The sequence below is a fragment of the Cuculus canorus genome, chromosome 2 (genome assembly GCF_017976375.1).
Source record: "Cuculus canorus isolate bCucCan1 chromosome 2, bCucCan1.pri, whole genome shotgun sequence".
Classification (NCBI taxonomy): domain Eukaryota; kingdom Metazoa; phylum Chordata; class Aves; order Cuculiformes; family Cuculidae; genus Cuculus; species Cuculus canorus.
This window is the reverse complement of record NC_071402.1, coordinates 41,361,819-41,389,182: the sequence shown is the minus strand read 5'-3', so window position 1 is coordinate 41,389,182 and position 27,364 is coordinate 41,361,819. Positions and strand designations below refer to the sequence as shown.

Sequence of the window (27,364 nt, the reverse complement as noted above, 5' to 3'; positions counted from 1 at the left end):
TAGTAATTTTAGAGAAAACAAATAGCTGATGTTATATCCAGAGCAGTAACTTCATGTGGAACGAGGGAACATCTGCTTATCGTGACAAACAAGATTATTCTGCAATGGTAAATATTTATGGATTCTGCTTTCCTTACATCCACTGAGCTTTGAGAAGGAGAAAAAGACTGAACCAGCCATTTCTGCATCCATGTCAGGGTTTATTTTTGGTCTGGAGGGCAGGAAGTGAGGAAGTCAGTCCTCAGCTATCCTTTAAAGCAGCTTAGATATCTTTAATGTAATAGCAACACAGTCCAGTGTAAGTTTTTTTGGAAAACATTACAGTTAAGAATGGGTGACTACTTCACTACAGGCTTCATTTTAAGTAGAAAAAAAAATACTTTAAATGTAACTGTCTTTCAAAGAGTTTCCTGTAGCCAACCAAAGAGCCCTGGGAAGTAGGAGGGAACATGGAAACCTAGTTGCTCAGGGAATAAGAAGTTATAGTTAGTGTTATATAAACCTGCTAACACAGGCTCTCAGACAAGAGACAGACTGTCAAGGTGTAGCACTAGATCATTTGAAACAGTATTACAGAAAGTTTCCGGTGTTGGCCTGTCCTGATGATTTATTTTTTTTAGAACTCCTGTTTGAACGCTGCTGTTCTTAGAGCAATTTATGTACATAACAGTTTTCTTATTCCAGGAATCGACAATCAATGTATTGTATCACCACACCAAAATATTTTTTAATAGCTGGAATAGTTTGTGTGGGAGTAGAATAATATTTTAGAAATTCTACCCTGGCAGGATTATAGGCCTTTAGAACTCCTGCAGCTGAATAACCTATATTTAACAGTGACACTTCAAAACATGAGAGCAGCACCGGCTCAAGTGCTACAACTTCAGCCTGGATAGAGACATCTCAGTGATTCACTGCATTTGAACAGACCAGTCCAAAAACTCAGAAGCCCCGCCAGGAACAGTCACAGCAGAGAAAGGCTGTTTTCAGCATCACACAGGAAGGCGGCACCATCTAGTGTCTCCAAAGGGAGTGCGAGGTTCAATCTAAGTTACTTAGGGATTCTGCTATGTTCTAAAACACTTCTCAGAAGTTAGAGGCATGGTACTTTCACAGTAGTTAAAAGGAAAAAAAACAAACCCAAAACAAAACCATCTCACCCTTACCGACTGAGTAGTTTTCACCTTTACAAATGAGTAGTCAGAACTTAATTTAGCAATGGAAAATTTTATTATAAATAGATTCTTTCAAAGTATAATGGACATTCTTAATCCAAATTCAAATTATATTGAAACAAGTTCCTTTAAAAAGCCAAGTTAGCTGAAAAATAGGAAGAGGCCACCTAATAGAGGCAATAAAATGAGGTCTTTGAGGCCTTACATTTAGCAAATTTGTTCAGTTTGGTCCCAAGATGGCAGTTTCCAGGTCAAAACCAGAATATTCATCTGAAAAACCAAGCTATTTTAACTACTTGAAGATTAAGCTTACAAACCATCTGATTTCTAGGAATCAACAATGAAAATGAAATACTTTATTTAAAAAAAGATAACAAGAGCAGCAGATGAGGAACATCCCACTCTGCATGAACCACACATTTATTAGCATAGACCACCATGATAGTTACTTAAGAATTAAAATTATATATATGTATATCTTTCTCAAATCACATCTCTATATCAACAGTAAAAGCACAAATTTAGGTCTTTACTTAACATAGCTCTGAATTCAACTCCAATTCAATTAAAATAGGACTGTAGTAACTATTTCTCTTGCCAGTTAACATGACAGTTAAGTTGGCATCTGAGAGTGAGAGAAAGCTACTAACATAAGACTGAAAGAATCCCAGTAATTGTGCATTGATTAATCAAATTATTCCTTTGCTTTGTGAGCCCACAGTACTTATTTTCTTGAAGAGGATGAAGCATCTTCATTCTTCCCCCAGCCTTTACCAAGAGGCGTACTAGCACTGGCTGCTACTGTGGATTTCAAGTTAGCCAACAAACCTCTCCGAGGTTTTTGTTGTTTTGGCTCCTCTGTAGAGAAATGTTTATTCCGTTCTTCAAGTTGTTTTTGCAGGGAAGACACTGTTTCTTCAAGCTCAAGCACGCGTTTAGCCCAGTTCTGAAGACTGTTCATTTCTTGTTCCTATGAAGATAAGGCTGCGTTAGATACAAACACACTCCAAAGTCTTTATCATATAGTTAATGTTCTGTTTCAAAGTGTTTTACTATACCAGTAAACAAGCCTGATATTACTTTGCAAAATGATTTTCCAGTGTCCATTTCTTCTGCATTACTTCACACTTAGCCACATATGCAAAGAATTGCTGTTGTTCTAGGAAACAACTAGAGAAGACTTTGTCTTAAGCAGCTATTACTGAAAGCAAAATTGGTCAAATCAAAACTCTTGTCATAGTCATACGTTTGCTAACCAGGACTGAATAAATGCTTTGAGTGGGCAGTATACAGAGCCTTAAAGATGCTCTCTAATCCTTGTGGTTAACAAAAAAGTCACCTTCCTAGGTTTTAAATCCAATTATAAAATAAGTTTCAAGCTTAATAATTTTCGGTCTCCAACTTGGACTAAAACACAATTTAGAGTAAAACACATGCAGAAGGTAACTTAACATTCAAAGAAAAACTTCACAAAGTCTTATACTTGTCTTGCTTCATTGTAGATTACAAATGAGACAAAGATATTGTGCCAAGCGTTCTGACTCCTAATCTTTTTATTTAGGGATCTAGTTGATTACTGAGGTCAGATGCTATTCAACTCATGAAGTTCCTGCTTTAAAAGAAAAGACTTCTTCTGTTTCAACATTAATTAGTTTACCTGCTCATATCTCTTATCTGGCTTGGACACCTCTGCAGAAGCTTAAAAGCAAGAGATTCTTAGGTCTTGTTGCACATTTGTGCATTGACAACTTGCTTGCCCTCTGCAAAACACTTAATGACTGGAATTCCAAGTTTGTTTCTTCACAGGAGAGGTGTTTCAAATTCGGCTGGTTTTGTGGCCCTCCTCTGGATCCACTCCAACAGGTCCATGTCTTTCTTGTGCTGAGGACTCGAGAGCTGGATGCAGTATCCAAGTGGGGTCTTGCCAGAGGACATTAGAGGGGCTGAATCACCTCTTTTCACCTGCTGGCCACATTTCATTGATGCACCCCAGGATACAGCTGTCACACTGGGCTGCAAGCACACATTGCCAGCTCATGTCCAGCTTTTCATCCACTGGTACACCCAATTCCTTCTTTTCTGTGCTGCTCTCAATCTCGTCATCCCCCAGCATATACTGATACTGGGGTTTGCCCTGGTCCAGGTGCAAGACCTCACACTTGTCCTTGTTAAACCTCATCAGGTTCACACAGGCCCACTTCTTAAGCTTTTCCAAGTCCCTTTGGATGGCATCCCATCCCTTAACATGGAATGGTGGTTTTACACGTACAAATATGCAGAAACATCCAGCACAACTATGCATATAAGCAATATTAAAGTTGCTTTTAAATTGTTGACAAACCTTGAGCATGACTGTATGCTTCAGTTGACTGTTCTCTTCTGCCACTTTCCTGTAGACTTCATTAGCTTCTAGCAGTGCTTCATTTAATTTCTGTATTTTAAGCTTCAGAGATTTTATAAGCTGAAAATAAAACCCATACACACTGATGTTCAAGACAGCATGTTTTACATGAATTCTGTTTATCACTACAACTCAGACACTGTAAGCATTTCTGTTTAATATTGAACAGTACAAACTGCAAGATCAGAGCAATGAAGACAAAGCCTGCTTCTCTCAACCTCCTATATCCCAACCCATCATGTGTGGTGATAAAATACTGCTGGAGCACTCAAGGGTTACGGTGCTGAAGTTAGTAGATTTACAGAGGCCTGTCAATCAAAGAACAGGCACAGACTAGGGTACTCCTGAAACAGTCTGTTTAAAAAAATTCATCTCATTAACACTTCATATGAATTGGAGCATAGTTACAACAGAAGACCTTGCCTTTCTGATGGGAACATTGATGATTAAGTCCTGAGAGGGAAGAGAAACTCTGAACCAGCAAAATTAATGTTTTATCATTAAATTACTTCTACAAGGTTGGAGGGAAAATATCTAGACTGCTAAAAACACACCTTTGATCATGATCAATGTCTGAATGGAAGAAAATTAAAAAAAAAGTTACTCATCACACATGCACAGATGTGAGGCAAAGCAGAAGAAAGGCACTGATGGAACCAACTCCTTTAAACTGCTCTCACTTCAGTTACTGTCAGGCAGCAATGCCATCATTCAAACACTTTCTAGTCACACAAAACCAAACAATACTGTATCTGCATACCAAGCATAAAAGCCGAAGTTTCTTTCAAGCATCAACATTTGAAATTGACATAGGAAATGGGAAATTATGTAGAGCTCTCAGGAAAAGGAGTGGAAAACAAATACCAGGGACTATACCATGAGACATTAAACTTCATAAGGAAAAAGTTATTTTTGGAGTACAGTTTCCTCAACAGAAAGGGATTTAAGTTCACTTTCCATTTACATGGTTTATTAGAACCATCTGGAACTGTTTCTCCTGTTCCTATTTGTTATTAGTGAAAGCAACAAGGCTTCTTTTCCTTTCCCCATCCTCCTTAACTGTGGGAAACCATCTGTGGCCTTACAAGAATTCAATCCAAGGCATAGACTAAAACTACATACCTAAAAATAATTAATATTAGTTTCTCATAACACAGCCCAACACTCCTAATTTCCACCTCTATATGCTATTCAGAACATGCAGATCTTGTTGTTGTGAAGAACAGACACATTACCCTTTACTGAAGTTTACAGGGACAGTGGAGTTCAGTACTTACAGAAAGGACTGGTTTAAGGCACTATTTTTGACTTAGGATCTTACCAGGGTCAGTAATTGTTACTCTATGCATGATGATTAGGCAGCATTTCAGTAAGGAAAGCACTGAGGCCATGGCAGCAATGTTTACAACAAATTCCAGATAAGGCTACACACAAGTTGGAAGTAGGGAAGTATAATGTACACCATGTGACTTGTTACTGCATTAGATGCCTTAAACCAGAGTAAAGCTAGAACATAGCCAGTCATCTGTCAGTAATCCACAACTGGGCAAGGACTTTCTGTAAACTCAAATGCCCATATGCAGCGATCATCATGCTTTTGTCTCCAGTGCAAATCTTGAACCATGTCAGAATTTAGGACTGTTACAGAGATTTATTAAATACTGAGGAAGAGCTACCTCTTCTTTCTCTCTGCATTGTTTCTGCAGTCCTTCAGTGTCTTTCTCCACCATCTTGTTCATAAGATCTAGAGGAAAAATAAAAGTTTACTTATTTATACACAACAAAAGTAAACTGAACTCCTGAATATCCAGTCTAGATTCCTACCTAGTTTCATGCTATTTCCAGTAGTCTGTACATCCAAATTCAGGCCTCCCAGAGCCAACAGCCTCTCTGACTGTTCATCAAGCTGCCTTTCCAATTGCAGTATTTTCCTCTCTCTATCCTGAAAAAAGAAGGGCACATGGTAGAATTTGTGTGGATTTCTGCTTAATACAATGCACTGCTGCACATCCTTCAGTTATACTACACAGAATATGGAGTTTTAAAATAATTTCAGGTGGGAGTTTTGATGTGTATGATTGAGAAAACACACTAAGGAACAACAGCCAGATCACAAGACCTTCTAGAAGGAAGTTAGTTTACACTAGAGTCAACTCTTCCAGTCCGAAGATTTCCACACTGTAAAGTAACCACACAGCAGAAAGAAAACTTCATTGCATCTGTGTAAATCACTGTTGCCTGTTAGCTCGCTAAATAAGGAATAATATCTTTCATAGCATTAAGCTTTAATCTCAATCTCTTAAATACCTGTCAGATTACTAGAGTGGTGAGAAAGTTCAGAGTGAGAAATCAGACAAGAGTCACCATTAAGAATAGTTAATAAATAATAGTTATTTCCCTCATGTCTTAAAAGGAACCCATCAACTAGTGGAGCAAGACATCTTATATGTTCCTGAACAGGAAAGTGCAGTGAGAAAGCACGTCTGGTGTACACCACAACGGTTCTATTCTTCCACTACAGACTTGAGAAGACAGACCCACGGATCTCATTTGTTTCCTCAATGCACTTAGCTATCTATGCAGAGGCTAGAATTAAATACTGATAGAGATGCACATGGCTAACATGGCTCAGTTGCAAAAGAAATAGTAACTTACCAATGCCAACTCTGAGTGGTTCTAGGTATTAAGTACATTCAAGAGATTAAGCTCTCTCCTGCATAAAGTTTAATTCTCAGTTTCTTATCCCACAATTCTCCCTCCAGACCTTCAGAGCAGAGATCCATTATAATTAAAGTAGCTATCCTGTACTGAATTCCCCACCTTTCAGACTAGCTTTTTACTCTACATCCTACAATCCCAAGGTTCTCCACAAAGCCGGACTGCTCTATACACCATCCCTCTAGTTGTTCCAATTATTTCACTACAGAACTAAAGATAATTTGGATTTAATTGAACTGTTCCCCTAAAGATCAGGAGGTTTAGGTACACACTACAGGGTAGTGTTAAACAGAAGATATCTCTGTCGTTACGGTTTACACTGGACACCAGAACAACTAGGCTGAATTGCCAATTATTTTAACTGCTCGGTGTTACATTTAGGATTCTTAAATGATTTCATCAAGGAAAACAAAAAAATTTACATTTAAGAGGCTAGCATGCATTTTTTAACAGTCAAGTCATACCTCAACTTTCTCCTGTTCAGCCAGAAATTCTTCTATGGGAACATAATTATCTTCGATTTGTTCCATTGCACACATATATGCATGTTTCTTGATGGCTTCTTTATACATTTCAAATTTGCTTTCCAGTTTTTCTTCATAACTGTCTTTCATATCTTCCAAGCGGTTGCTGAGGAGAACATGTTAGTTTTATTTAGTAGTTAATTTAATAACATTCCATCTATTACAATTTGACTACAAGTGTTCAACTGGGAATATCAAAGTTACTCATATAGTTATATATAGTGAAGTTAAGCGACCAAGAAATACTTTGCTCCCATTTATTCTCAATGATCCTACCAAGGTATAACTTCTACTTGGTGTTTACCAAGAAGAGTGCTATAAAGGAATACATATTTAAGATCTGTTAGACAAAAGTTTCATTAAAAGAAGTCCACCAACATGTAGTGATAAACACGACTACACCCAACTACAGCTGATATTTAAAGCATATTTCCAAGGGGTGCCTTTCATGCTGTTTGGGTTTTTTTCTCTCTATTAAAAGATAAATGTCAACTTCATTTTGCCTTATTATTTCAATACACTATATATTACTTCTCTCAGAACATAAAGAAGTGCTAAAGCAGTGACAGAATTCCACCCCAACAACAAAAAAGCACTACTCCTGTTTCCTGCATTTGGCCAAAGGCACCCAAATAATTTTAAAATCAGTGCAGGTGTTAAACCATAGCGTGTTCAGCCGGCAACTTAACTTGGGGTTAATCTCTGTTAGTAATTCAAACAGCAGGAAACAGATTTCAAGAAGAGAAGAGTTAAGAGGAAGTGAATTAAGCTTGAGCAATCTGGACACACTTGAATAAAAGTACTTAAATTAGTAACATCAGTGCAGACAGACACAGTAACTATAAGGTAGTAAGTTCATAAATCATCCATAAGCAAGAATCCATCAGAGCTCAAAGACATACAATTCAAACTACCTTAATCATATGCAGGCATATTAACAGGACCAAGTACAAGTTTTTGAACAATCACAAGCCTCAATGGGGTACCTGTAACAGTCTTACACAGCAGCTAAAGGCTAACAATGAGTCAGAACCATCTCCAGTAATTCATTACAAATAAAACAAAAGTTTCACAGAAACAAGCATTACTCTTTCATTGTACATGAGAAAAGGCTGATCTGTACAAGTTTTTAATGTTCCTTGTTTCCTTTTCATCAGAAGCTTTGAAACCGTCCAGCCCTAACTTCTCTAAATAACATGAGCATGCATGTCTTGCATATACATATGTATATACATACGTATGTGTATATATAAATGCATGCATTTATATACGTGGAATCCTTTTGGTCTTGAAAAGGATTGCACTACGACTTGCCTCCAGGCTTCCTCTGTTTCCAACAGCTGTCGGAACATTTCTTCTGCCATCTCTCTACGTATCTTCACCTCCAGAAGGAGTTTACTTTGCCTTTCTGCAACTAGCTTCTCCTTTAGGTTCTCTGTAGTTTTCAAGAGATCCTAAATTTAACATAGTTCAGTTCAGAAAAGCTAGAAACACATATACAAATATTTCATTTGACATGCATATCAATATGATAGCCATCCACACAGCCTATGTTTTCAGTTTTAACTTGTGCCAAAGGCTAAATATTTTCAAACATGAATTTCCACTGCAAAAAACCTTTATCTCCATGGCTTCTGCTATCAAAAATCTTACTACTGTTTTGGCATTTAATTATTAATTTGCACAACTATTTAACATACAGCCTACTTGATTTTTATAGTTTATTACTATTAGATTGTATAGCTTTGTTTTTAAAGTGTTTTCAAGCATCTTAACTTGTTTCTGCTGTTCCCAAGAGCACAAACTAATAAATGTTCTTCTAAACACACATACTGCTTCCTTGCTCTTCTTGTTGAATTCCAAACTTAAACCTTGACCTAACAAGAAAGCCACAGGCAGCCTTCCACAACTACACTTGTTCCTTCAGAACCAAGCCACTTTAAGTCTAGGTCTGCTTGACATTGAGCAGAAGCTTACAGTTCTCATTTGACACAGCTTCTAGCACAGCTCATGTGGTAGAGGATTCTAATATTAGAACTAATAGAAATTGCTTTCTCGGGTACAGTTTTGAGTAGATGTGTATTTACCTCATGACTCAGAATGGTGATGTCCACTTCCTCTTCTGTGGAGATTTTAGTACTGTCAGGAAAGTCATCTGTAGATGTGTTAGCATCAAAGTGCATGATAGGTTTGCCATCACTTCCAACTAAGTTGGGTGGAAAATAACCAAAACTTTTGGGTAGGATTGTCTGGATCACCTGGAAAATTCAGAGTTGAACTCACTGGTTTATCAACACTGTCACTACTGCAAGTATCAGAATACTAGGAAAAAGTGTACAAATGCATTGCTGTATTTACACTATATTTTATGTTTACAAGAACATTAGTAAAATCTTATACGCCTTTTAGCAAACAAAATGATCCATCAATGTGAATATAAGACTTCAGTACTCTAACAAAGAGAAAATGAGAAAGACTACCTACTAGCAAACTTAGCATGCTTGTCTAGAAAGGTGTTTTCTCTCCCCTCTAAAATATTAGGTTTTGGTGTAGGTTCCTGGAAAGTTAATGAGAAGTGGCAAATCATTTGCTCCTTCTTGAAATACTGTGACAAGGATTCAGCAACTCATGATATTTACACAAAGATTTAAAGCATGTATGTCATAGGAGAACATATCAGAGAAGCTGATCCTCAGTGCATGCTCTTATCTTATGATAAAAGTTGTAGCCAGATAGACCTGGGAAAATCTTTCTCCCAGATCATATTAGATATGCCATTATAGACTTGGAACCTGTCAGAACTAACCCATGATTCCACACTAGAAACTGACTTCATTTACGCCACGAAACCTAGCACAGCTCACCATCCCACTCCCTGCAAGAAACAGCTTCTTAAGTTCATTCTCCTTCCCTAGACCGTAAACATCAGACCCAAGTCCTGAATTTAACAGGAGGCTGAGAAAGTTAAAAAAAAAAAAGTATGTAGATTTAGCAGAGTTTTCTGCCTTCAAGCGTTAAGTTGCAAAAAAAGCATTCTGGTTTTGTTTGTAATTTACTTGCACTCAGCCAAACAGGAGCAATGCAGGCACAAGAGATCTCATCCACACCACAAAATAAGAGGCTACTACCACTGCTTGCTGTCCAAGTAGTTTTGAACAACTGTCATCTTGGGTGCAGCTAAGATTCTGTTACACAAGTTAAACAATTCATCAAAAACCTGAATCAAAATCTTGCATTTACTTAGATATGAGGTATAACCAGTCATATCTGAAGGTGCCCTGACTACCTTTTGCACAGAATGTCTGTGGTGTAGAACTGAACAAGACACAGACAGCTGCAGCTGTCTTAACTTCTTGCCACAAATGGGTCTGAGGGCGGGCAAGACTATTAGAAGCCTTGTAGTGGGAGGCCACATGCAAAAGACTTAATACAACGCATCAAGAGTTCTAAACACACTGTAGTCCATACAACCTGATCATTTCACAAGGCAACAGTTACAAAGAATGCAGAATAGCAGACAAAGTAGCTGCACTCTTACCTCTTTGGCTATAGCTGAAAATTTCATTACATGTAGTGTTTCCTCATATGTGGAAGCGTGCTGATTAATGTTCACAATCATACAAGCTTTGCCTTTTCCACAAAAGAATGGTTGAAACAGACGAGTCAGCTTGCTCTCTCTGAACGGAATATAGCTTGGCTTCATCCTCATGGAGAAAAGAATAATAAAATGGTGGAACAAAAATTGTAAGAAGCCTGTACAATACTATAACTTCGGTTAATTCTCTTTCAGGAAACAGATCCAGTAGGATGCTCATATTTAAGCCTAAGCTATTTCACATCAAAGAGAAAGGTCTTTACTAGTCCTTATGAGCTGTACAACAAATTAAAGTATTTAAAAGTAAGAGAAGTAAAAAGTATCTTTGTCACAGCTTTATAGGTTTGAAAACGAGACCCTGGAACAAGCCAAAGGCTAACTACAGGATTATCTGTCAACTGTCAGATGAGTACACCTGCGTAATTTGGAGTTGGAAGGGAAGAAAACAAAACAGGACATCCGTACAGACAGTGTGTTGTTGACATGCACACACTGAGAAAAGCTTATTAGTTTGCTGCTAAATGCCGTTTTTTCTCCACAAAAAAAAAGTTTTAAAGAAAGAATTGTTTCAGGTTTCCCAGTGACATCTGGAAAAAGGCAGGTTACAACATTAATAGATTTGCATTTTCCTCTGACCATGTGAATAAACATAAAGGAACACTTAGAGTTTCAACTTAAAGCGCAGCATGTTGTTTACAACTTGTCACTTACTTTGGATTTTGATTTTGCTTCAATGCTGCAATGCATTTTCCAAGGATATGAAGAGAATTATTAATATTTCCTGCTTCTTTCAGTCTGTCTCCAAAGGCTTGTGTTTTATTACACCTCTCTGATCCAGCCAAGTCACAAAAAGACAACCTGCATGAAAGGATTATCCAGAACACACATACGAACTTATCTCTAAACAGCATGAAAACAGAGCTTCATGTCTTTTTATTTCTTTATATGCCTAAAGTGTAAATGAGTGAGTCATTTCAGTTCATCTAGACCAAAGAATACGTTGTACTTTAATGTTGACCTTTTGTCTGGTGTGCACTATGCAAGGTACTCGGGACAAGAGCACTAACTTATCTTATCATTGTCTATAAAGACAGTAGAACAAGATTGCTGCTCCTAAGACAATCTCTTCAGCACATTAAAAGAAGTCTACTTGTAGGCTTCATTTAAAACCCTGTAAGCATTGTTACATAAAGAATTCAGTTTGTGAACGCAAATTGTGTTGCCGTCCTGAAGTGTGTGCTTGCAGACAAGACATGAGGAATTTCTGCAACTGTTTCCCATAGTGGGGCTATACTACTGAAGCGGTATGGACCACAGCCTTCACCAGTTCCAGCACCGAGAGGACTGCAAGATAGTAGTAGGCTTCAATACACTGCAGTCTGCCCGTTTCCTATAGCAAACAAGAGGTCAGAACCCCTTCCCAGACCACCTTACAGCTCTTTGGCCACAGCGACCAAGTGCTACTAAACTCAGCCCACTGAATTCTCACTCACAGCACAATAGTTACAACTAGAGACAATTATCCTGGACAACGAATTAATTTCTTTCACTTTACAAAGGAAGCCTTTGAAATACAGGAAGCTCTGGTAGTTCCATAATCTACGTTAACCAACTATTACTCACTTATACATACCTTTATTTACATACATTAAGATCTTTGTAAGAGCATAGCCTTTCACACAGATGAAATAAGTACATATTAATACCATACATATTAACAAGGCGCACATTCCAACTGCATAAAAGGCTATGATCTTATGATCTTTTTCCTTTTCAGTATAAGATGAAGAGCTATTTTTTTTTCCTTAAGCAACATATAAATTCTATCATTCACCCAACAGCTGCTGCAAGCTTTGCCAGGGGAATACACCAAGACAGGGAACAGCAAGGAATACAGATGCAGTTATTTCCACAAGTTATCATTCCTTAGGGTATTTATCACCATAACATCTGACATTAAGAGGTGCTATCTCACAGTGAGGTATATTTATTACCATCTCTGCTCAGCAGAGAAAACAGAAAAATCAGTAGGAGCTAGGACTGAACTAAAGCTTAGTTACCGGACAGTCCTTATTTTTCCATATCAAGCTAAATGGGGAATTAATTAGGGAAAACAAACAAAAATAAACAAAAAAAGCTATCTAAATGGCTTGAAGCCAAAAGATTAGGCCACTTCCACTTTTCAATCACAAAATAACAGGGAACTGTAATTACTTCCACTGCTTTTACTGAGTGCACCTATATTACTGTTTTAGATCAGGAGAACAGAATCATAGAATGTTTTGGGTTAGAAGGGACATTAAAGATCATCTAATTCCAACCCCCCTGCCATGGACACAACACCACATGCAGGGACACTTCCTACTAGACCAGGCTGCCCAAGGCCCCATCCAACCTGGCCTTGAACACCTCCAGGGATGGGGCATCCACAATTTCCCTGGACAACATGTTCTAGTGCCTCACCACCCTCACTGTGAAGAATTTCCTTCTTATGTCTAGTCTAAATCTGCCCCTCTCCAGTGTATAGCCATTGCCCTTTGTCCTATCACTACAAGCCTTTGCAAACAATTCCTCCACGGCTTTCTTGTAGCCCTCTTCAGGTACTGGAAGGTCACTATAAGGTCTCCTCTGAGCCTTCTCTTCTCCAGGCTGAAGACCTCCAACTGTCTCAGCCTGTCCTCATAGCAGAGGTGCTCCAGCCTTCTGACCATCTTTGCAGCCCTCCTCTGGACCCATTCCAACATCTCCATACCCTTCTTATGTTGAGGATTCCAGAACTGGACAATACTCCATACAGGGTCTCACAAGAGACCCCATAGAGTGGCAGAATCACTCCCTTGCCCTGCTGGCCATGCTGCTTTTGATGCAGCCAAGGATACAGTTGGCCTTCTGTGCTGTCAGCACACACTGCTGGCTCATGTCGAGCCTCTCATTGACCAGTACCCCCCAGTCTTTCTCCACAGGGCTGCTCTCAATCACATCATCCCCCATCTTGTATTGGAACCACGGATTGCCTCAACCCAGTTGTAGGACCTTGCACCTGGCCTTGTTGAATCTCACGAGGTTCACACAGGCTCACTTCTTCAGCTTGTCCAGGTCCCACTGGATGACATCCTGTCCTTCTGGTGTGAAAATTGCACCACTCAGCTCGGCGTCATCTGCAAACCTGCAGAAGTTGCACTAGATCTCACTGTCTATATTACTGATGAAGATACTAAACAGCACTGGTCCCAGTATGGACCCCTGAGGGACAACATTTGTCATGGATCTCTATCTGGACATTGAGCTGTTGACCACTACTCTCTGAATACAACCACCCAAGCAATTATCTACCAGACAGTCCACCCATCAAATCCATATCTCTCCAATTTAGAGAGAAGAATGTTGTGGGGGACAATGTCAAAGGCTTTACAGACTCAGCCACGCTGGTCTCTTCCTTTCCCTGCATCTTTCTTCCATCTGAGGACTGAGTGCTCTTGCACTTTATAGAAAGCATCCTTAAATATTTGCTAGCTGTGCTCTGCTCCCCTGTTCCCGAGGGCCATATCCCAGGGGGTCCTGCTGACTAACTCCTTGAAGTGCTAGAAGTCTGCTTTCCTGAAATTTAGTGTCCTGGCTATACTCCTCACCTGTTCCCTACCCCCCAGGACCTTGAACTCCACCAGTGCATGATCACCGCAGCCCAGGCTGCCTCCGACTTTGATGTCACTGATGAGTTCACTTGTATTAGAGGCCATCAGGTCCTGTGTTGCATTCCCTTGTGTGGGGATGTCTATTACCTGGGTTAAGAAATTATCTTCAATGCATTCTAGGAGTCTCCTGGATTGCCTACAGCCTGCCATACCACTTTTCCAGCATGTCAGGGTGACTGAAGTCCCCCATTACGATGAGAGCTTGCGAGTGTGAAGCTTCCTGTAGCTAGAGGAAGAAGGCTTCATTGGTAGGCTCTCCTTGATCAGGTGGCTTGTAGTACACACCAACCACGAGGTTCCTGTTGGTTCCTTGGTCTTTTATTCTGACCCATAAGCTTTCAACCTGGTCATAGCTATTCTTCAAAGACAGCTCTTCACACTCCATCCATTTCTGATATAGAGGGCCACAAAACTCCATCCCTCCTTCTTTGTCTCTTCTGAACAGCCGATAGCCATCGACAGCCACATTCCAGTTATGGGATTCATCTCACCAAGTTTTAGTGATGGCAACTAGATTGTAGCTTTCTAGTAGCATAGTAGCTTCCACCTCCTCCTGTTTGTTGCCCAAGCTTCGTGCACTTGTATAGAGTCATTTCAGCTGGGCTTCTGGTTGCAACACCTTCTTAGTGGAATGCCCTTTATTTCCCTAAAATTATTTTGCAGAAGCTTCTTTTCTGACACCTACTACCTCAGCTCATCTCCACAGGACTTCAGCTGTGCTGCAGCATCCCCAGCATGCCCCCGGGGCAGCAGGTGGAAAGTCCATACCAGCACCCTATCCCTTCAAATCATGTTGTGTCCTCCTGACACTTGTCATAGGTGAACCCAATATCATCCCCTTCACATCTAGTTTTAAGTCCTATAAATGAGCCCTGCAAGCTCCTGAGCGAAGACTCTCCTCCCACTTTGAGAAAGGCTCCCACCTGATAACTGTAAACCTGGTGCTGTGTAGGCCATTCCATTGTCAAAAAAACCTGAAGTTATTATGGCGATACTAGCCATGGAGGCATGTATTAATAGACTGGGCCCGTCTGAGCCTTACAATTTCACCACCCATAATTGGAAGGAAGGAGGAAAAAGTAGTTTAAGTACATCACCTAGTGATCCCCTCTTACTGCAGGTGGTATCATGGAGCAGTCCCAGAGCATGTCACTTGCATTTTTGGGATGCTAGATTTGAATTTGAAATCCAGTAGACACATCAAATATGCTGACAGAAACATTCAACCCATAATGCTAGTCCTCTCAAAGCAGAAAGATACACTGGCATGGCTCATACCTTCAGTCATCAGCACTAGCTGCTGCACTTCAGCTTTAAAGATCAGCTTCTATCAGCCAGTCATTTAATTTTTGCTTACCTGAATATTTAGCACAGTATTACATAGCTGTCCCCAGCCCCCCATTACATAAGGCAATATACACACATTTCCCGCAATTTATGTACTACTGACAGATTTTTTACTGGATCCTGCAGCCAAACCTTAACAGATTAAAAGAGACAGAGAAACACTTCTGTGCCTCTCCCTATCAGGTTTCCAGTCAAATGCAGCCAGTACAGTTCCGATTTCCTTCTCAGGTCTCAGAGGATATGTTTATTAACAGTTCACCAGTTTAGCATACTTACACCTTATCAACTATATTTAGATTTTTGTAATAAGTTGAAGCATTCACTTACTCAGAAACTCCAAGAACGTGTGGCTGATGTTCATCAGTTAGCCTTAGTAGCCTGATTGAAAATATACTGTGACTGGAATGGAAAGAGGTCCTTTTTAATAACCACAATTACAAAAATCAAACAGTCAGTGAGGCAAAGTAAGATTTGTATTCTACAGAAAGTTCAGTGCTAAATAACAAATAAGAATTAATTCACTAATTTGCATTGGTTACCTTCACAATCCATTCGTTCAGCAAAAAGCAATAATAAAAGTTGTATCTTGTGACTTTCCGTTTCTTTCAATACAGGAGAGGGAAAAATATCACCCGAAGCCTACAAGGTGTCTTGGAAGAAGAACAAGCCAAATCACCTGTCTACTGATCAAAAGCTAAGTACCTGGGTAGCCATCTTGTATACAAACTTTAGACTGTATCTGAACTCAGTAAATCTGAAGAACTAACTTCTTAGAAAAAGAAAAGCAGTGGGGAAGGGAATAAGTTAAAGTCTGACAATTCTGTAATTTTTGCCTACTTCAACATAAAGTTATTTATTCAGTTTTATTATCCTGTTTTGTAGGAAGGTTGAATTTGTAACACCTGAAAATCCAATTATTCTGGTTTAAACATCAGGCTACAAAGGCAGCGAACATACTGTCTGAAACCAAAGAGAAAAACCTAGAACCAGAATTGCCCTGTCTGCATATTTTCTGGAGCAAAAGAGGAGGACATTCTAGACACAGAACTGTCAGAAAAGCACGCAATTCTTTTCTGCACTACTTCAGGCTTAAGTGAAATTCAGGTGGAATCATAGCATGAAATTTAATGGCAGCTGTCTTTAGCTAATGCAGAACAGCAAAACTCTTGCTTTTAAGAGAAAAAGCAAGCTTACTAACACTACAATTATTAGCTAAATTTACAACATGACCCTTCCACACTCAGAGGACAAATTAATAAAAGGACATTAAAAATCAAGTAAGAAGACATTTTCAACATAAAGAATACCATCTTCCCTCTTTCCTCCCCCTCCACCAAGTCAGATTCTCCCTGACCCCTCTCCAGAGCTGAGTAAGAGCTAGGAGTCTAGTTCTTAAGATACCAAGTAAGCTCAGTGAGAACATAGCAATCTAAAAAGCATCTAGATAATCCAGATCTACACACTCATTCCTTCCTACATTCCTTGACAGGCTGCAGGCTTCCAAGAAGTATACTGCCAATGATGAAGAGTTATCCAGCTTTTCCTCCAACATTCTTGGACAGCCACTCCCACACAGCATCATTAGCCAAGATGCATAGCCCTGTTGGCACTCAAAAATGACTGTGATTTGATCTTTTTGGTTGTCCAAAACCACAAACAGCAACCCAAGTCCAGCTGCTATTAAAGTCATAGAGCCTCTCCTACCTTTATTCCAGAAAGAATTTTATAACAAAACCAGAATAATCAAGAGAAGTCTTAAAGTAGTATTGAAGATTGGTTCATTTCAAACATATTCTAAAGTCTTCTCCTCCCTTACAAGAAAAGGGACAGAGTATATGTATAATTAGTAGAACAAACCTCCTACTTGATTGCTCATTCATTCTAGTACAAGCAAAGCTTCGGTTCTTGTTTCCTATTTTCAGTATTTTGTAGGCTTCTTCAGTGCTCTGAATGTTAATCCACTTTAAGTCTGCAAAAAGAGACCTTTTATATACACTTCTGATTAAAGAAAGTCTGTGAAACAGCCAAGGTCATAAACCAGTATTAATTACCTTTAATATAAGAACTTCCTCCTTGATCCTCACAAATTCTTAAGATTCTGCGCTTATGGGTTTTTGATGTAGATAATACATTCAATAGGTCATACACATATTCATTATAAATTTCACAAAAGGAAATCCAGACAGATGCTTGTGTTCTTTGGTGAATGTTAGTCCTAAATATCTCAAGGGGAACAAAGTTCTTCTCTGGTAACCCAAAACAGAGAAAGAGTTAAACGACCAAACAACTTATTAATAAATTTTAATTGCAGTATAAAAACCTTCTAAAAGGAGAAGGCTTGTATGTAACTGTTGTACAATTAGATACACTGCACTGTGTAAGTTTGAGTTAACCCAAGAACATTCAAACTTCTCAGCAGTCACCTATAACCAGAACATGCCCAGGTTCTATAAGCTATTGCCTCCCCTCAGGATTCCAGCAGTTTATACATTAGCTTTGCAGTACTGAACCTCCCTCTTCCTCCCACATCCCCTCTCACACCCCCCACAAAGAAGCAAAATTATCATAATATTTTTATATTATTACTTTCTCCAGAGTCGATTCATTAAGATTTGGTTAAAAGGTACTCTGTAGTAGAGAGATTTTAATCCACTAAGTTACCCACTTATATTCCTAAATTTCTCTTCTTTTTCCTTTCCCCACAAAATTTTTCTGACTTTATTTTACCTAGTGAATAAGAAGCAAGACTCTCTGAAGCACAGTTGGAAGCATCTGACTTCACATCACACATACTTGTAAAAGTACTTGAGGTGCTTTCTGTCTCCTTGAGAAAATAAGAGACCATTATATCCATGCGAACGGACAACAAGGACAGCAGAAATTAACGACAGTAATTCCAGTATTTAATATTTAAATATTGAAGTACTGTTAAGCCACCCTTACTTTGGCTGCAAATGAAATGTTTTTAACAATACTGAACTAAAATGAATAAATACTCCTTCTCTTACAGAGATGATTGCTCTCTGCTACTCCCAGCAACCTGTTTTGGAGACCAGTTGCTGCTAAGGTAGGAGACCTACTTTACAGTTCTGGGAGAAACAAGATCTCTGTTAGACTGTGACAGCCTCGAATGCCTTTATGAACTACTGGACAAATCCGAACAGTATTTCAGTCAGCCAGAAGAACTGGAAAAGTATGGTTTTTTTCAGAGGCAGAGAGCAGGGTGGTAGGCAGTGGGAAGACTAAAGCAGCAGAGATTTCCAGTTTACTTGCTTGTTGCAAGTCACTTTCGCAAATCACAGGCTTGTGCCAGGACTGTGAGAGCATGTGTCAAACTTACTTTAAAACCTCAGAGTAAAATAATAGCTTCAATAAAGGACTTAAAGATCTCATAAACTAACTGTCTATGTTGGTTTAATTCAGACTGAATTAAAAGGCCATTAAAAACCCTGTAGAGTAACAGCACAGTTTCTTTAAGTACACACATTTGCTGTATTTCTCTACATCAACAAAATTATTTAAAAGCCTGCCAAGACTTGTCAAAGCACAGGCTTAAAATTACCCCCAGGAAAACTAGTCTAGTAAAATAGCAACTCCCACTATTTAAAGATTCCAACATCTCCACATCTACATCTCTCCTCATATTTTATACACCAAAAAAAACTTCATTAAGGCATTCGCCCCTATTTCCCAAAGCCCAATCCTAATAGAGGGTCATCCTCCAGTAGAAGAGGGGAAGAGATTCAAAGAAGTAAACCCTAGCATTCTAGCTATTAGAATGTAGTGCTAAGGTCTTTATGGATTGTCTACTGATGCTTATGTTACTCACACTTGGTACACCCAAAAAGGAATTTTTGCAAACAGAAAAATACAAATCCACACTTTCCATTATAAAGATAAAAAGCATATCATTTAGTTGTCATTTATAAATGACCATTTTGCAAAGACTGCACTGTTGGTACATTTATGTTTCTTGAGTAGTTGCAAGTATAACCACCAGCATGGCTTCTGTTCATTGTTACAGAATTACAGAGCAGAATTCTGAAGCAGAGTATTGGACTGACATGCATGGCACATCTAGGCATGTCAACAATGTCATGGAATGGCAGAAACCCCGTACCACTTGTGCACGTGTAGGTTTTTGTAAAGGAATTTCAACAAAACCGAGTGAATGAGCCATGTTGCTGTGCTGTTCTTCTTAAGACCGAATACAGAAAAGAGCATGAAGATAACTTCCTGAGAACAAGCGTGAACATAAACTGACATTGTTTGCCAGCAACAGAAACTGACGTTTAATAGCAAATAGGAGAACAGGTAGGAATAAGACTGTAGATAAATCAGCTTTCAATCCAGAAAAAAAAACCCCAACACAAACAATATTTAATCCCATGAATAGAACATGTAAAGGGGAGGGACAAGAGGGTGAACCATGGCAAACAAGAGTTTTTTTGCAGCAGTACTGCACAGAAAACAAACAGTAGAACATTAAATACAAGAGTATTGCAGTATCTCAGAGAAGTTTAAACAGAGAGAATGAAAGGAACAGCAAGCTCTTTCTGCACGACATGTAAACTGAGCCTGGGAAAAAGGCTGACAGAAATCCATGTAAATCAAAACCAAGTCCACCAAACCGTATCTGGTCTCAGATCACAAGCTTGAATGAGCATCCAAACAGTGATGCTATTCACAAGCTATCAAGAAACACAGCTTCAGTTCTAGGGATAGCTGAGCTATCACTATGGAAGCATTGTAACACAAGCAAGTTCTTGTCATGTATTATTTTCTAGATGCATTTTCACCTTTCCTTCCTGATGGTGGAGTCTTGCTTGCTTTTCACTGTAGTGCATCAGCATCTACATCACCTACTGCACCTTTCAGTAACTAAACCATTAATAAAGTCAGACCATGATTTAATAAAAAGATTGACAGATAACTTCAAAATAAGACATCTGACCTCCTGTTTCAGACCTTGAGTTCCCACATGTTCCTTCCTGCAGGCTCGTAGGTTCCACAGTCTTTAAAAATATTTACCTATTATCGTCCTGATCATATCAATTTTTCTTCAAGACTCCCACCCTCTGCCCATGCACATAAAAAACTCATTTGCACTATGTGTAAGACACTCAAAATAGCATCTTTTAGATTTTTCATCTCAGATCTTTCCTCAAAAGTTAGCCAGACTCAGACTAAAAGTTCAGTTTACAGAGTTTAAATTCAGCAACAGAATTTAGAGGGGAACTTCACATGTGAATTTGATTTATAGAAGGATATTTTATCAGAACAAACTGGAATACTTAAGCAACACTAGTGTTAAAGACAACAGAAAAAAGAAAACCCTGACAATTATTACTTCTGTGCTTCCCAGAATTCAGAGCAACTCTGAATGATAACCAGACGAGCCTACCGCATTTTTGGGATTAAATGTACACAACCACAGTTTAGGGTAAAACATTCTAAACAAAAGGGGAAAAAAAGCCAGATATCTTGTGACAACTTGCAACTGGGCTTAGAGGTATAGAACAGTCACATGCACAAGGGTGTCAATTTTCTGGTGAGACCCATTTCTCACACAGGAAACAAATGACTAGGTAATAAGAACAGGAGGCTGCCTCTATTCTACCTACAACCTCCACAGAACACAGTTAAAGATGTACATAATCCTCTAAAGCAGACTGTAATCCTTTTAGGAAATTAATTTTGTGGCATCTCCCTTCACTGCTGTATCAAAAAAGTTTCTTTATAAAGTTACATAAATGACAGGTTTATAAACTTCTTGATCTGCCTCAAGACTGTCTTCCACTAGAAGACACTTTTCTGCCTTCTTCACTGCCCCTATTAAGACATTGCCATCATCCCTCCCGAGCTTGTACTAGAATTTGGGCAACCGCTGAGATATAGTCTGGAAACCTGACACAAAAGAAGATGCACTTAACAAGAAGCAGGTTTTAGGTAAGTTAGCTCTCAGACTTTAAGGACTAGTGTCACCACAATGCCAGAACCGCCCCTCTACAGAATTCCAGGCTTTGGCTTTGCAATATTTTTTGTTTGAACTGCGTGCTGTCTGCTGCAGCAAGTCCTTCCAGTTTACCCTGAGCTCTAAAACCAGCCAGTTGCCTTTTTATTCCAAGGTCTACCAGGTATCCGTAACTGTAGCCTTATACAAATCTAAAGAATCAATAGCAAAACAGAGCTTTAATTAAACATGATCCTTTAGACAGCAAGCTTTTAAGAAGTCTCATTAACAAGGAAGAATTTGGTCACTGACCTCTCTCAGTGATGCAAGAAGAGCAGTTTTTAAGGCTTCTTCTTGCTTAACTTGTGCATCTTCCAGTTTCTTAACACCATTGCTCATATGTGGTTTGAAGTTCATCTTCACGTAATGTCTTCCCCTTATGTGGTTAAAAATCACATCAAGGGAGCGAGGTACAATACCAAAATCTTTTGAAGTCCCTTAAAAATAACAGAAGAAAATGTAGACACTCGCATAAACATCTCATTGGATTTTGACTAAGTTGTTGCAGGTGCTTTTTGGCAAACATTTCATACCTTGGATAGTGAATGTCTTGCCTGCATTTGTAATCCCGTAAGTAAATACCAGTCCATTCACTCCATTAATATGCGCTCTTACTATCTCTTTCATTGAACCTTCAAAAAATTCACTCTGAGTTGTTTCTGGTCCAAAGACCTTGGAGCAGAGGAGTCAGAAAAAAGAAGAAAGAAGGAGTGATAAATGGCACAATTAAGTTCAATATATCAAAATATTAAGCTCTGATTCATAGCGACTAGTTTTTCAAAGCAAGCGAGTAAAGAGGTACCAGCTCAGTTTTCTGTCTTGCCTGAACGCCTTCTTATTCAATGTTTTCTGTTGGGTTCTCACAGGATGCCTGCTTAACTTGGAGGCACTCAGGCTTGCACTTATTTTTGAATATTTTCCTACTCCTAAAAGAGACTGCTCAGAATGCTACTGAGCACATATTGTTTAGTGCATACTTGCAAGAGCTATGCTGGTGATGCACAACTCCCTCTTCACTCTGCACCAGTTCCACACAGTTGATGAGATCAGCATTACAATGGTCTAAATGACTCCATGCCCGGAGCTATTTATCTTTGGATACTGTAAGAATAAATTCTCGCAGTAGGTAACAGAGTTAAGAAACTAACTTCCAGTTCGGAATATTTAAGTAGTTAGGCTACTATTCTTTCAAAAGTAAGTTCCTTTAAACGTGCTATTTCCCGTAACACTTCACAGATGAGAGCATCTGCAAGTACAGCAGAACCACAGTAAGTTTGTGCCTAAAAGAAGCTTCTGTTGCATTAAAGAAAACAGAGCTGCCAAAGTAGCTTCCTTGTCTCATCTAACAGGAACTGCCATTGCAATACAGCTTTCTTGACAGCCTAACAGTAAATAATAAGCAGTCTGGGTTTTTTTAAGGCAAATACCACCACACAATTCAAAGAAGAAAAATCACATTGTATGATATAGAAGCAAATTCAATTTTTAGCATTATAGTGGATTAAAAAAAACTATAACTAAAAATTAGGAAAATTATGCCTACCTGAGAAAAGGTGAACCTATGCACAGAACGGCCAATCCCTCTTTCACTGTTTTTCAGCGCTGAAGACTCTCTGGGTGCACTAAGAATTACTGTCTGGGGATCTTCAATAGTTACACAACCCTTAAAAAACACAACAAGTTAAACCAACACACAACACAAAATTATTTAGGAAGAAAGTTATCTGAAAAAAAAAAAAGCAAAGCAGTGTTTTCATTTACCAGAGCTACGAACAGCTGCAAAATTTACATATAATCTCTTGAGGCACATCACATCTACAGAGATAGCCTCTTCAGATGAAAGCCAGATTGCAAAAGCTAAGGCAATCATCTGGAGTTTTCCCAAGAGGTTTAAAAGTTTTCTAGGATTTCTTTCAGCAATTTTTTTTTAAACTTTCTAAACCCTGGTATTTTTTGATTGTGGCACACAGTACCCTACTCAATGATGAAAACAAAGCTATATAGATATCTACCTCGTTTGTATTTCAATGATTTTCTTTGCAAAACAAGCTCTAACCAGCATAAAGCAAAAAAAGTTTGAAGCATTATTCTTTGATTGATAGATGGTATTAGCAGCAATGAAGGAAACCGTTAGTTTCAAGACTAATTTGATTGCTATTTCTCAATGAAGTAAAGGCAAAATATAGCTACCTAGCATTCACTAACTGAATAAATGCTGAGCACAGTATCATAGGAAAATTTATTTTACACCAGACAGGCTACTGAATATACAAACTGAACTGAACAGTATCTTGAAGCATCAGCCAGGAGCATTGATTGTAACTAAATCTCAAATTTATGTTCAGAGGCTGGACAGGGTTGGTAAGGCTAGTAATCCACATGTAGCATGTACAGAGGAGTCTCAATCAACAAGTCTGTTTGTCAGCTGGTATAGAATCATAGAATAGTATCATAAAATCGTTAAGTTGGAAAAGACTTTAGACATCATCAACCCCAACTGTACCTGTCTACTACTTAATCAAGTTCCCGAGCAACTCATCTATCTGTCTTTTAAACACCTTCAGGGAAGGTGACTCAACCACCTCCCTGGGAACCCTGTTCCAGTGCCTAATAACCCTTTCTGTGACAAAATCTTTCCTAATGTCCAGTCTAAACTTCTCCTGACACAGCTTGATGCCATTCCCTCTTGTCCTATCACCTACCACTTGGGAGAAGAGACCAACACCCACCTCTCTACAAGCACCTTTCAGGAAGCTGTAGACAGTGATAAAGGTCTTCCCTCAGCCTCCTCTTCTCAAGGCTAAACAGCCTCAGTTCCCTCAGCCACTCCTCATAAAACTTGTTCCCAGCCCCTTCAACAACTTCATTGCCCTTCTATGGACACACTTCAGGACCTCAATGTCTTTCTCGTAGTGAGGGGCCCAAAACTGAACACAGTATTCCAGGTACAGCCTCACTAGTGCTGAGTACACAGGCGGAATCACTCCCCTGGTCCTGCTGGCCATGCCGTTTCTGATACAAGCCAAAATGCTATCAGCCTTCTAGGCCAGCAGGGCACACTGCTGGCTCATGTTCAGCCAGCTGTCAACAAACACCCTCAGGTCCTTCTCTGTCAGGCAGCTTTCCAGCCACTCTTCCCCAAGCCTGCAGTGCTGCACGTGGTTGTGTCCCAAGTGCAGGACTCCACATCTGGCCTTGTTAAACTTCATCCCATGGGCCTCAGCCCATCAATCCAGCCTGTCTACATCCCTTTGTAGAGCCTCCCTACCCTCAGGCAGATTGACACTTCCTCTCAGCTTAGTGTCCTAAGGTCACATGTGACCTTACTAAGGGTACATTCAATCCCTTCATCCAGATCAATGATGAAGATATGGAACAGAATTGGACACAACACTGAGCCCTGGGGAACAACACTTGTGACCAGCCTCCAGCTAGATTTAACTCCATTTACCACAACTCTTTGGGCCATGAAGACAAGAGCTTTAAAAAAAGTCTAGTACAAACTTCAATACTTACTTTTTTCCTCCCTCCATGCTTATAAAAACAAGTAGTTTCACCAATGGTCAGGTAGTCAGAAATTTCCCATTCCAAAGAGAAATTAGATCAAATTGTTTTACAGCTTGTTTATTTTGTAAATCAAGATAATCATACAATCAGCTCAGATAGCTGAATAATATCGGATTGGAAGTAGTGGGGCAGTGCCTACTACTCAACAAGAATTGCCTAATGAAAGGTGAATGGAAGTTGAGGAGGGAAAAAAGATAATCCAAGTGAAAAAATACAAAGGTTCCAACTCTGGCAGATTAAATCCAAAAATACATCTTTAAAAAGCAAATAACAAGAAGCAAATCTGAAGTAATATTAAATCCTCCTCCAAACACACCAGGAACAAGACATCTGTCAGAAAGCCTGTGAGACCCTGCAAACATACAGGTGGTGAGATATGCTGCAGAGACCTGATCCTCCAAAGAGAGCTAAATGAATTCTTTGCATCAGTATTCACAATGGATGGCCAAGGTTGGGGGAGAAGGAGTATTACTGTGTGTTTGCATGTGAACATGTATGTAAAACACTGAAGCATCCGAAGCTGACGATATAAACTGTAGAGATTACAGAAAAAAAAAATGACAGGATGAGCAGCAGGTCACAAGGATAAGGTAGAAGACTATGAGACTATTAAGACATTTCAAAACTCAACGAATTAAGGGGTCAGATACCTGAATTACTCCTAGAATTGCACAGTCTTTTCAACAAAACTCCTTCATTTCTTGAGCCCTGTACAGACTCACGAGTGATGCCCACTTTTAAATAACGTACCCAGTTGAATTTTGCAGAGCTGTAGGTAAGCACGACTGTAGCACAAACTAGTAAAAATTGTGATTAAAAAATCATATTTATCCAGGTGTCTGCTAATTCTATTTGGAAGCAGTATAAGACTTTTATAAAAGAAAGTCACAGCTTACAATACTAGGCATTCTTTGGCAGACAAAAACATATTTATTTATTCCACAACTGACCTGAGATTCATGGTTTTCAAGCTCTGCTATAGAAAAAGGCCTCACTCTCAAGAATACTTTCAAAGGCTGATACACCTATTAATTTAAAAAAAATACAGTTAGAATGGCCACTTTTTAAACACAACACCTCCAAATCACATCAGCATAAATTTCTCACGCAGTGTTTCCTGATTTATCTTCCTGCCTCACTTTCTCTTTCCTTGTGAGGTTCAAACCCTAAGCTTTAATTTGCTTCTTTACCTCCTAATGTCCTTAAGTAACTCCTTTTTTGTTCCCCCACCACCAGCGTCCTAATGGTTTTTTTATGACAAAGACAAGGCTTTTGTTTAAAAAAGGACACTATTCAAGGCATGAACTGCACTGCTTCCACCTTCTGGTCTCCCTCTGTATTGAATTCGAGTGGTGTTTTCTAGCTGCTGCTCTTCCATTTTGAACGGAGCACATTCAGTTAATAGACTGATACATCCTTAGCCTCAAGGGACTTACAGTTCTCAGACGCCAAGGTGGGCTTTTCCACCCCATAAAATTATATAAACTCCTCTCCATCCAGGTGAGGTGACAATAGAAGGGAGATTGAGAGGGAACCCAGCATTCCTTCCTTTCTCACAGGGCTTCAAAGACCCTACTTTGACAACTTGTTCCTTCAGTGGATTTACCAGAAGTCTCCACAGCTCTTCCATGGCCAACACTCCACTGATCCTACAAAATTAAGTCACCTGAGGGAAAACCACCATTCTAAAAAAGCAGAGATGGCTAGGCTATTTTCAAGCATACAGCAGCATAGCATTATAGAACTTTAATTCCAAGCACCTAACAAGCTTTCAACGAGACCTATATCCTTTTCCAGCTTACTAAAAAGAACAGTACAGTTGCATTACATTCCAAGTCCGATTAGTAAAGTCCTTTATCCTCAAAAGCTTAGCACAACACATCAGGTAGCATTGACTACCTGCATTTGGTACTGGCAGCAGTCTGCTTGTAATCAATGAGAATTTAACTGAAGACTCAAACACATCTTGGGGGCAGGGAAATGGAGCAGTTCTTACCAAAGAAATATTTGCAAGAAATAAAGCTTAAAAAAAAACGTCATCAGAAGATGTATTACAAAACCAGTCCACACCTCCTGCTCCTCTGTATTAGGCAACACTGTTGATTCCATAGGCGAGAGTTTATCTGCTACATTCAGAAAAGAAGCTGATGCAAACATATCAGATATTTCAGCAGAAACATAGCTTTTCCCCTCATCATCCATTGCTCTCTGTGAAGGAACTTGTAATGAGAAACAAAAAACAGCTTCCATCAGTTTCTCACAGAGCAGGCAAAAAAGCAGAGAGCAACAGACATTAGAGCACTTGAAGAGGACAGGATATTCTAAAGAAGCT

General features: G+C 39.2%; 1 protein-coding gene across 1 annotated transcript; it reads right to left on the bottom strand.

Moving 5' to 3' along the window:
* Positions 1–154: 154 nt before the first annotated feature.
* LOC104067672 (kinesin-like protein KIF20A) lies at positions 155–27,364 on the bottom strand. Its single transcript, XM_054057461.1, has 18 exons — positions 27,103–27,364; positions 25,983–26,057; positions 23,009–23,128; positions 21,999–22,137; positions 21,718–21,902; positions 18,180–18,276; positions 17,504–17,698; positions 17,310–17,421; positions 15,780–15,851; positions 11,125–11,271; positions 10,357–10,522; positions 8,906–9,076; positions 8,133–8,272; positions 6,759–6,924; positions 5,401–5,518; positions 5,253–5,320; positions 3,517–3,636; positions 155–2,145 (listed from the first exon to the last, which is right to left on the bottom strand). The coding sequence occupies exons 1-18, from the start codon at positions 27,280–27,282 to the stop codon at positions 1,900–1,902; spliced, it is 2,517 nt and encodes an 838-aa protein (XP_053913436.1). The 5' UTR covers positions 27,283–27,364; the 3' UTR covers positions 155–1,899.

Bases quoted from the DNA above. Each gene is read 5' to 3' on its own strand.
- LOC104067672 (XM_054057461.1), bottom strand. From the start codon at position 27,282: ATGGAAGCTGTTTTTTGTTTCTCATTACAAGTTCCTTCACAGAGAGCA. The intron at 10,523-11,124 runs GTAAGTGACAAG...TTTCTCCATGAG, and splicing joins AAGCAAAATCAAAATCCAAA to GATGAAGCCAAGCTATATTC. The intron at 5,519-6,758 runs GTATGACTTGAC...TTCTTTTTTCAG, and splicing joins CTGAACAGGAGAAAGTTGAG to GATAGAGAGAGGAAAATACT.